The sequence below is a fragment of the Frankliniella occidentalis genome, unplaced genomic scaffold (genome assembly GCF_000697945.3).
Source record: "Frankliniella occidentalis isolate FOCC.00 unplaced genomic scaffold, Focc_3.1 Scaffold36, whole genome shotgun sequence".
Lineage (NCBI taxonomy): Eukaryota > Metazoa > Arthropoda > Insecta > Thysanoptera > Thripidae > Frankliniella > Frankliniella occidentalis.
This window is the reverse complement of record NW_026267166.1, coordinates 1,189,730-1,200,863: the sequence shown is the minus strand read 5'-3', so window position 1 is coordinate 1,200,863 and position 11,134 is coordinate 1,189,730. Positions and strand designations below refer to the sequence as shown.

At 38.2% G+C, this 11,134-nt stretch overlaps 2 protein-coding genes across 2 annotated transcripts in view; both read right to left on the bottom strand.

Annotated features, from left to right (window-relative positions):
* Positions 1–134: 134 nt before the first annotated feature.
* Positions 135–8,712, bottom strand: LOC113210747 (5'-3' exoribonuclease 1). Its single transcript, XM_026428862.2, has 27 exons — positions 8,454–8,712; positions 7,869–8,000; positions 7,695–7,789; positions 7,402–7,615; positions 6,993–7,319; positions 6,482–6,856; positions 6,196–6,392; positions 5,883–6,101; positions 5,550–5,809; positions 5,304–5,482; positions 4,930–5,219; positions 4,555–4,831; positions 4,291–4,408; positions 4,056–4,207; positions 3,806–3,972; positions 3,514–3,709; positions 3,270–3,390; positions 3,012–3,185; positions 2,842–2,919; positions 2,630–2,739; positions 2,308–2,556; positions 2,061–2,184; positions 1,865–1,977; positions 1,573–1,774; positions 1,364–1,446; positions 906–1,283; positions 135–672 (listed from the first exon to the last, which is right to left on the bottom strand). Exons 1-27 carry the CDS (start codon positions 8,526–8,528, stop codon positions 472–474), a joined length of 5,106 nt encoding a protein of 1,701 aa, XP_026284647.1. The 5' UTR covers positions 8,529–8,712; the 3' UTR covers positions 135–471.
* Positions 8,713–9,239: 527 nt separating this feature from the next.
* The window catches only part of LOC127749161 (protein scabrous-like), a 2,609-nt gene continuing 714 nt past the window's right edge, over positions 9,240–11,134 (bottom strand). The window contains exon 2 of the mRNA XM_052266267.1: positions 9,240–11,027. Within this exon, the coding sequence (XP_052122227.1) occupies positions 10,486–11,027 (542 nt within the window). The 3' untranslated portion in view covers positions 9,240–10,485. The remainder of the gene's footprint in view (positions 11,028–11,134) is intronic.

Sequence of the window (11,134 nt, the reverse complement as noted above, 5' to 3'; positions counted from 1 at the left end):
CGGGGGAAAGTCAGGGAGAATGAAAATACAGATCTGGTATAAACCCTGATATGAAAAGGTCTGAAACCAATGTTACCCTAATTGAAGTAACTGTTTTGAATTGATGAGCATTTCATGAGGATAAAAACATTCCATAAGGAGTAGTTGCTTTAATTCACATTGATTTTACAAGTTTATATACAAGTTTTGTACTGGGAACATGTTATGAAACAAATTAATTACACATAAGCACCCTGCTCAGTTGATCTATCAATAAGGGTTCATACTCCACATAAATTTCTAGAGATTTGATGCTCTAGTATTACAGAACTTAAACTTGATTTATACTCAGAGATCCAAATCTAACCGCATCAGGAAGGTCATTCAATTATACAGACGCTGATAGCATGTAAAAATTACAAAAAAAGGTCATTTCTTCAGTCACAAATTAAAAAAAAAAAAAAAATCCAAGAAATAAATTTCAAAAATCAATCATGCATTTGATGAGTTAAAATTGATAGCTAAACGTGACCTCTTCATTCTTGAAACAGAACGAGAGTCATCTTTATTTTCTTCTCTAACAGTGATTTTACTTGTGTCCTGCTCCTTGGCTGTGTCTGGGCCTAATGGTGGAGGACACGTCTTTCTCGAGATCGACTCAAGATTGCTTTCATGTGATTTGCCCTTTTCCAACTGAAACAAAGAACAACAGAAAAGTTGTTAATTGACAAGCATCATCAGGCAGCTATGCATGAGACAGATGAGCTTCAAAACTGCTTTTTGCTCACGTGCCTCACCAAGGAGACCCAACTGAACTGAGCACTAGCACAGAGCCCAGACAAGAGATAAAAGCATTCCAAGTCATCAAATTCATTCGTACAAAAATACTGTAAAGTCGTAATGTACAAAATTGCATGAGATTATACCTGTTCAACACTGATAGTGGAATCTCTCTCTTTTGAAGCACTTGTTGGACCCCTTACAGGCACATTGGGCCCTTGATGCGATGGTGGGCCAAGTTTACGGGCATGTCTTTGCTTTTTCATTGCTTGCAAAGGGACAAATGAATTTGAATCCTTTTGGTTTTTCTTTGTCGCACCTTGGTGTTGTTGTCTTTGAGGTGAATGCTTCACTGACTGCCAGTTATTAGATCCACTCTCCTCTCTTCTGTAATGGTTATTTGACTGTTGTTTTTTGGGGGGAGATTGATGTGAAACCAAAGTATTGTGTCTGGATGGATGGCCGTACTGTTGATTTGGAGGTTGAGAAGGTTGCTGATAATTCAGATTATGATGCTGTAGAGCCTGTAATGCAAGATTAGACATATCATATATTATTGGGAAAATATTGCATGGACAGAAAAAATGAGTCAATAGAATTGTACCTGGGAAAATGGAGGTCCCTGAGGGAAGGAGGTTCTGGCATGATCCTGCTGGCTATGGCCAGACTGTAGCCAATTAGGATTTCCTGTAACAAAAAGGAATAGGTATTTTTTATGGCAACAGTTGCTTTCCATATGTGATTTGAAAAATTTACTTCTATATGTTTGGGATTTAAGTAATACACAGTCAACACCAGAAGATGAAAACACACCTGAAGTGACAACAGGTTGACCAGGGAAGTGACCCTGTCTGAACTGTTCAAAAAACTGCTGAGGTTGCCCACTCAGCTGCCTGTTTGGCTGAGTTTGAGATTGAGTTGTGAATTGCTTGGTACTTGATAGCATGTCCTCATTATCACAAACACGGCAAACTTTAAGTAAATGGAGAGCCTGAAAAGCAGCATTCTCTGCTGCCTGCAATAGCATATAAATAAATCAAAATGATTAATACAAACAATGATAATGATTCATTTAAATAGCACAACAAATATGTTTATCACTCACTCCTTGTTTGGTTAAAGAAGGTCTGCCATTCACAATTGTACCATCAGGTAATGTTAGTCGAGCAAACACATCAGCTCCCATAGCAGCTACACTATACAAAGGCACACCAACACCTAGAAAATTATAAAAAGTCGCATGTATGACTGCAAAATAATTGATGATATAAGGATGAATATTCCTCACTGGTAACAAATACCTTTCCTCTGGAAGAATTGGAGCAGAAAACCACAAACATCTTGAGAATAGGGAGATATTTCACAAGTAGGCTTCATGGACTTTGCAAAATCCGCAGGGGATGCGGCTACAGGAAAGGCACTTGGCTGAAAGCACAACAAGAATTATACATAGGTAGTGTAGTCTTATTACAATTCAAGATTAAAAATTAAAGTTATAAGTTGCATGTTTCATGTAACATGGAACTTTGAAGCACAAAATTTGCTTACTACTTCTTGGGCTTTGGCTGCATTAGAAGCTACTCCCAACATCATTTTTAATGTATTTGTTTTTGAGTCCATTACATTAGTCATGTTGTTGTTTGGTATTGGCAATGCATTTGGAGGTGGAGGACCACACAGACCATTGTGATTTGTACTCTTTCCCGAATTTATTTGCACCTGATCCCATTGCTGATTTTGAGGGGGAACTGATGGTTTGGGGTTCTCCTTCGACAAAATTTGTACATTTGGTGGTGCCTGAAAACATAATCAAATACAATAAATGGATGTTTGCTACAGTTCATTAGAAACTTGAAGAAATTACACATACAGGAAATTTAAAACGGCCTGGGTTGTTGGGGGAATCTGACTGCTTCTTGCTAGTAAACTGCTTCTCTCTGTTTGAGCCTTTGGAGGGTAAGGGTTCTTTCATATTTGATGCTTAAAATAAAAAAATAAAAATAGATTTTAGAAAACAAATAAATTTCAAAGACATAACTTTCTTCAGAAGAGAGAAAAAATACACAAGAAAACTTTTCTTACCTGGCTTGATTCCTTCTTTTCCTTTTCCAGCCCATTTAGCAAATGCTGAGTTGGATTGAGGTTGAGTCTGGACATTTCCTATGATAGATAGAGATTAAGAAATAAATGTGGTTCATTCAAACATTACTGAAAGCAAACTCTTTAGCAACAGGGTCATGTAAGGGACTTACTGTAGCTTTCGTGAATAAGGCCTTGGCGAAGACCGTGTGATATATCAATTAAAGCAGTTCTAGACATTCTGTAAGAATTTCCTTTTGTGCCAGCCAAGGACATTCCAGAGGGAAATTCTCTGTCAAATAGCACATCATACATAGTATCAGCTTCAATCTCTGAAGGGCGAATGCCTGAAATAATCAATTTTGAAATTGGTTTTTAGAATAATCTCATCTGCTTAACTACTTCTTTAAATTATAATGAGAATAACTAACCAATAATTGTGCCTTTAAGTCCTAGAGGCACAGTAGAATCATCCCGAACATTCACAACACGGTCAAATAGTTGGAATGTTGTACTATTGTCAGGTGCCAAATTGCCGACCCGTAATGATGACTACAACAATCCAGAATCAAAGAAATAATACAAAACAAATTAAAAAATATAATAGAAAACGGTTGATGGATTACAAAAAGTACTGAAAGTGAATAAGATGCAAACCTATAGTTATAAACGTACCTTAAAAACAATATGTGGTTTAACCTGCAGTTTCAGTCTCTTTGGGTCAGGAGGGTTGTCAAGAAATGATTTGACAACATCTTGAATTTGAGAAACAACTTCATCATCAAGAATCTGAGCCCCACAAGATTGACGGTCAACATTCACACAAGGAACTTCTTTTAACCATTTGGATAGTTCACAAACTTTCTCGGCACTGGAAAGAAAGATGAAAAAGAGGTATAGTAGATTGTTTCCAAATACAATTTCTTACACCGTCAACTAGTTTTGAAGTTTCTAAACATCAACTCACCAATTGTCACCAGGGTACATATCCTTGTCATCATAAACATCATTTGATGTTTGTTTTGAGAGAAGTTCAAATACTTCAGGAAATTTCTCAACATATTCTTTAAGGACAGCAATAGCTTTCCTAGAATAAAGCCACATATTATTTTCTTTTTTAGTGAAGCCAGGAACCTGAATAAAGAAAAATAATTAGAGAATAACACATTTATGACCAAGAATAAACGTGGGTAATTTGATATACTTGAGGCAGGTACCTCTTCATTTTTCTTATTGAATTTAAGATTCAGTCCTATGTTGATTTTGCTTGGGTTATCAGCCTGTTTATTTCCAACAATCAAAAAGACTGTTCCAGTGATCCTAGAGAGTATGTGTGAGCTTATCCCAATATGTTGTGCTGCTTTGCTACCTAGAAAAACAAGTGATAAACAAGTTACAAGGAGGGGTACAGTAACGAAATTTCACTGTAGTGAAACTGTTCTGAATGCATACCTGGCATGAACTGGGATTTTGATGAATGTTGGTTGTAACGCACATAATCAACATCTGGTTCTCCATTAGTGCTGATTTTCAAAAACAAACGTCCCTCTTTCATTTTAACCTCAAGAACCTGTAAGCATAGACAGCAAAACATGAAAAGCACATACAAAATATCTTGAGCTACAGTACAGTCAATATTACATATCAGCAGGAAAATTGGTGTATGTTAGCCAAACCACACCCAATTAACTTCAAGCGCAGTTTCATTCAACCTACCTCACCCATACTTCCGTAAACTGGAGATGCAAGAAGGAAGCATTTACTACCCACAGGAAATACCTCCTCAAGGGTTTGAAACTGTACAAAACTTGAGTCATGGACAGCAATGTCTTGAACAACTGTTTGTATGGCATATGGGTCTTGAATTTCAGTGTATTGTTTCTCCGTGGTAATCTTTCCGGCCTGACCAAACACATACTTTCTACCAACTACATGATTCACATAAACTACAAGATTGGTGCAACCAATTTCCACTCCTTGACGTCTCATGTACCTAATAATTGATAGAAAAAGATATTTTTAAAAAGGTCAGAGCATAACATGTAGTGCACTGTATACTGCAGTTGTAAATGTTAACAGCACTGTACTTACTCATTACCAAGGGCTTTTTTGGTAGCCTCACATTGATCAGATAAATTATTGGAAAGGTTTTCCAATGCAACTTTGCCACTAGCAAGGAGGTTGTAACGTTTTGAACCATCTGCGACCCCTATTACTCTTGCTTCAGACATATGAGGCCAACCACAGTAAACATTCTTCCCAAGATAATGGTCGGCAGCCTCTTTCAGGGAAAATGAGCAAACATTCAATATTGTCAATATCATATTTTCACCTCTACTTGCTTGGTCAAAGACTTGAACTTTGGCTTTCTTCAGACACCCCTAAAATTAAGAAGCAGAAAGTTAACACTGTGATTGACGACAAACTTAAAGAGATTAAGGTTCATGAAAAATTGAAATACCTACCTTAAAAGGTAAATGTTTGAAAGTAGGAAAGCCAGGAAAGTAAACATCCAGACGCACACCACGAGGGAGACCATGCACAATTTCTTCAGGTTGCAGATGTAAGTCTTTTCTCCATATTGCACGCACTAAGGCATGATTATTTTTTATGGTAGAGAAATACTGAGGAGCACTGTACTCTCCTGTAAAGAGTCTTTATTAGTCTCTACACAATAAAAATAACATGAACAAAAATTTAAAATGTCTTACCAAGTGTTTCATTTGAAAATGTGTACTCTAGCATTGGCCCAAAACTATTCCGATTCTTTTCATCATTTGTCAGTCTCTCTTCACAAGGAAGCATGGCAGACAAAAGTTTCTTCTCATCAATAAAAGGAATTAGAACAACTGCCTCCCAGTCTTGCTTTTTTCCATTGAGATCTGTTTGGAATTCTGGAGGATAGTACTCTAGTATAGGAGAATTTTCTTGAGTCATTAGTTCTTGATAGGGTGCTGGCAGCAATGATTTACTGTAAAACATGAAGAATTCTGTAATCATATTGTTCCAGTGATATAATGGAGCTCTCTGCGAGCACACTTTACCTAGCTGATGGTAGAACTGCTAAAAGCTGCTCAAAAGGTTTAAATGGTTCACCCAGTTCAAAATGCAAGGTAATATCCTTGAAATTGCAAATGTCAGAGACATAGGGAGCATAATGATGAGGATAATACCATGACCAAGATGCAACTCCATGGTAATAATAGTGAAGGTTCCATTGAATTGCCCGAACATAGCCCTCAGCCTGGTCTCGTAAAACATGTCTAAAATAAAGAAAGGGTCGGTTAATTTAAGTTTGACAAACAACAAAACTGGATTACATAAAAAGCACTTCAGGCTTATCAAAAATAGTATTACTCTGTCACTTTTCCGTATTCCAATTTATTCCTATAATAATCTTTTTTATGCTGATGAAATTCCCATCTGAATGTGTCAGATATTTCTGAATCAGAATCATCATCATATGTTCTTGAGGCAAAGACATCAACATCATCTTCATCTTCATCTACTATACCAGCATCTCCTTCTTCATCATCAAAAAACTTTTCCAATACCTACAAAAAATAAAAATAAAATATAAGGATTTAGAGAAATATGCAAATTTATCTTAATACAGTATTTAACATTCACTTAGCCTACTTACCATTTCATTAGTGGCTTTTATTAGGGCATCCAATTCTGAGATCCCAGTTTTTGTTTCACTAAGGCCTTCATCTCCGTTTTGAGGTTGTTTGTCAGCACGGCTATCTTTTGATCCCATTTTCCTATTAGTTTTGCTTTCAAAATACTTCATATCAGCATAAGTGTCTTTAAATTGATTGATGTCAAAAGCTGCCAATTTTTCCATAAACTTTTGAAAACGATCAAGTTTAAGGTGCCCATTTTCATTGATATAACCTTCTAATGTGGGCAAAACCTCTATGTATGCATTATATAGCATTGGTAGGGCCCCACTTGCAATGTGAACATCAGGCAGATGGGGAATAAAATCGTTGCCAACAAGAAATCCCATTAGGACCTAAAGATTTAGAGCAAAACAAAAGGGCTAAATTTTAGTTGAAAAATAAAGTGCATACCAACAATTGATTGATTGATTTACTGTTGACTGTTTTACTGTTGAAATACAGTATGATAGAAAAAAAATGTCATCTTACCCAATCATCAATAATAGATTCTAAATCATATGGAAATTTAAGCTTGTTCTTTAAAGCCTGAAATTCCAAATCAAGGTACTCTCTCATCAGGGAAAGATGCAGGAGATAGAATCGTGTTTCTTCAGGAACTGATGTTCGTTTAGATTGTTTGCCAAATTTCACTTCTTCACGAAGAAGGGAAAAATGAGGCTCATGTGTGCATAAACCAAGCATCATCAGATCAGCATCCAGACCATACAGACAATGACGTGTGTTAGGATCATAACTTGTTTGAGTTTTCATCCATCTTATATACTCCATAATCTTATGCTCTCCTTCTCCAGGTGTCTAAATTAAGGAAGATTACAATTAAAGTAAATTTTAGATGACAAATAATGACAAATGTCAGAAAAAAGAACACGGGCCTTACCTCATGGCCTGACAAAATCACTTTAACACCTTTCCACTGGGGGTCATTAGACATTTTGTCAGTGACAAAATACTTCAACTGTTCGTGAAGTCTTGCCATGAAAACTGTGCCTGGGGTAATGCAGTTTGAGTCAAACCGTGCTTCTTTGGGCAATTTTTCTCCTTTGGCCTCTGCTCTCTTCTCCAATACCTCGGCTTCCTTAGCTGAGCGAAATCTAAAAGTTAACAGAATGTTTCATACATAAATAAGCAGATAAACTTCCCAACAAAACAATGAACTTCCAAAAAATGTACCTGCGTCCTCTCTGCTGATTCATTTTGGCTCTGGGAGCAACTCCATCAACAGCCATGAAAAACAACTTCCTTGGCTTTATTATTTGAAAAAGAATCTGAACAAATAAGATAAAGAAATGCTGATTATATGCTAATACAATGACGAAATATTTCATAGATTTTATAGTAACAAACCTCCAAGTAGTGAAAAATATCTTTAAATATTCTTTCTTCAGTTATCCTGAAATGTGGGTCAAAGTCGTTCGGATGCGAACACATATGGATGATACCATTCATATCCAGGTAGAGATTGTCAAACTCTGGGATCTGTATAAAAAAAACAGTCATGCATTGAAATACACATTTTACATAGGCTGTGCAATAAATTTTGAGTTGATAATAAAATATTCATTTTGGGGGGAAAACGGTCGAGAAACAGGTAAGCTTCACAAAGCATTATCAGTCTGTTAAGTAGAGACAGACTAAATCAAAAATTTAATAAATAGCTTCAAAAAGAGCTGATAACAGATTTTAAGACAGTAAAGAAAGCTAATAAAAACATGTAACGCTCTTTATTCTTTAAACATAGTAGTTTGAAATTGTGTTCAATCTGAAAAATTGAGGTTACAGTGAAAGCACTGTGATTAAAATAGTGAAATGAAAATCACAGTGAAAGGGCAGAGTGAAAAGGGCAATCAAAAGTCGACGATACTTTAAAATATTACTGTCAAGATAGATGACAACAAGTAGTTAGGCAGTAAACACACAATAACACAGTACCTGGTATTCTTTTACTAGCTCACTGAGGCAAGGATAGCGTTCGCTTATGTACCGGAAAAACTTTGGAACCCCCATGGTTTGTGAAGATTTTGCAAGAGTTCACGGTAGACTAGCACAACGTATTCTTTCGGAAGAAAATTCCAATAACAACTGCGAATTTCACTTAGATGGACGACTTGTTTTCATGATCCTGGACCCAGATATGACCGGACGCGGGCGTATCGTATCGCCATTTGCATCTGCGCCCTCTAGAAGACAAAAGAAATTGTTCTGACGTCTGATTGACCTTACATCGTCTGCTGACGACGCAAGGACCGTTCACGGTTAACATTCAAGTCACATCACGCTTCTATCAATAGATAGAGGATATGTTGAATTTAAATTGTTTGATAGCACTTGCACTTGAATGTACTTGACACAAAGGAGCAGCAAGGTTAGGTTAGGTTAGGTTAAGTAAGGCTAGCAAATCGCTTCTATTAACAGGGTGTTGAATAAAAATTCTAAATTAAATTAGCTACGGTGAACGAGTGTATTTCGTCTCATGATACTTCTGACTAGTTTGCTAATGTGGGGTAGCACTTGAACTTGAATGTACTCTCCTTTGCTTAAGCCTGTGTATGTGTGAGTGTGTGTGTGTGTGTGAGGGGGGGGGGGGAATTCCACTCTAGTCCACCCCAGTCTCAAAGGAGTCTGTACGGATACCCATCACTTAAGTAATGGTGTGTAGTCAAGATCAATAAATGTCGGCAGGTGTAAAAATAGGAGGACGAAATGAAAGAAAAATCCTTTATCATTAAAACAAATCTTTATTCACGTTTACTTATTTGTAGACACTTTACATGTTCCTCACCTCATTTACTCACACAGTCACACATATGATCACTTTATCGCAATTCAGACACTCATCTTAATAACTTAAATTTAATTTTAAAACCTAGCAATGAGAGGTATTTTAATTTACATGTCTTTGGGTGCTGATACCAATACCTTACTTAAACATTTTGAGAAAGTAAATACCTTCATTAAATGAATAATTCATTACATTTCAAAATGAATTATGAGTAACCAATTAGCGACAAGACAACTATGCCATAGCAAGTTTAAGCAATGGCTCTATCATGCCTAAAAGAGATGTTTTTGAGAACAATATATTCCTAAATAATGCTAATGAATTTGAAATTTTCTATTATGACTTAGTTTATACAATATTCTGTGAAAATTATTTACAAATAAATAACAGACCTAAAAATTAAACAGCTGAAAACAAGTTCATTTCTCTGAAAAGAAAACACTTAATGCTGTTTATTACATACTACATACAAGTTGAACTTTTACAAAATAAATTGGTAACAAAAAAAATTGCTTTGGTTTACTGCTATTAAGTTTCACCCTATGCAAATGGGCAAATGACTTTTCTCTCGCAAGTCATTTATTTTGTCACGTATAAATACTCACATCAATAATTGAAAAGTTACACAGCCAAAACCGAATCCTTATTGATATCAATTGCCCAACTATTTCTGACTGTGTAATAAAGTTGAGAAATCCCATCATTTTATTAAATAAACAAAAATCAGCCTATTTTTTTTTCTACATGGAAAAGGAAGAAAACTTGTCATCCATTTGAATGACAGTTTGTTGAAGTCTAATGGTTCTTGCAAATCCACAGCAGAGTGGGCACAAATTACATGCACCAACATAAAACCTTTGACTTGCTTAGCTCTAGAACCCTATAGTCTCTAGTTCGACAAAAGTTCACATATTTTTGAGAATCTATGGGGGTTCAAGAGTGTCGAAACACAGTCAGACTGTACGAAACGCAACTGAATTTATGGTCATTCCCTTACGGCACGGTAACATCGTGGCACCAGCCCCCTCAAAGTCTCAGTCACACTCTGACTAGGAAGTAAGAACACCGTAACATTCTCAATAAGTATATAATCACGTCCTATGGAGAAGTGGTGGTCGTCGAAATAACCCCTTTCCCTCAACGCAGCGGCGGCGGCGCCGAATCGACAACAAGTGACCGGTCTCAGACCGTGGCGTCGCTGAGGTCGCTGGTGGAGGCCAGGCTCGAGGCCAGGCTGGTGTCGCTGGTGGTGCTGGGCGCGTCCGTGGTGGTGCTCGTGGTGCTGGTGGTGGACGGCGGTGACCTGGACACGCAGCCCGGCTGGCGTCGCAGCTTGAGCTCGGACGTGGCCACGGCGATCCACTCGTTGCGGTCGGCCTGGAACCAGGTCAGGCCCAGGTTGTAGCGGCCGTTGAGGTTGGCGTGCTGGCAGTGCGAGAACCACCAGCCGCCCTCGTAGTTCTGGGCGCAGTGGGTGTGCGAGGTGTCGCGGTCGCGGTCCGGCGCCGAGAACTCCATGCCCGTCTGGTAGTCGAGGGCGTCCGAGGCGTTGCCGCGGTAGCCGGTCACGCTGAGCCGGAAGCCGTCCTCGCGCGCCCCGACCACCACCTGGTCGTACTCGGCCAGCCAGCGCTGCCCGTAGATGTCGCCCAGCTCGACGCGCAGCTCCATGCAGCCGTCCGCCGTCAGTCGGTGGAGGGCCTCGTTACCGATCCAGAACTCGCCTGCGAAACAGAGAGAGAGAGATTGCGTCAGAAATTGTAATGCGGGTAACGGTAGTGATGGGTAATTAGGCATGTGACAAGACAGTGGGGCGTCTCAGCTCCCCCCC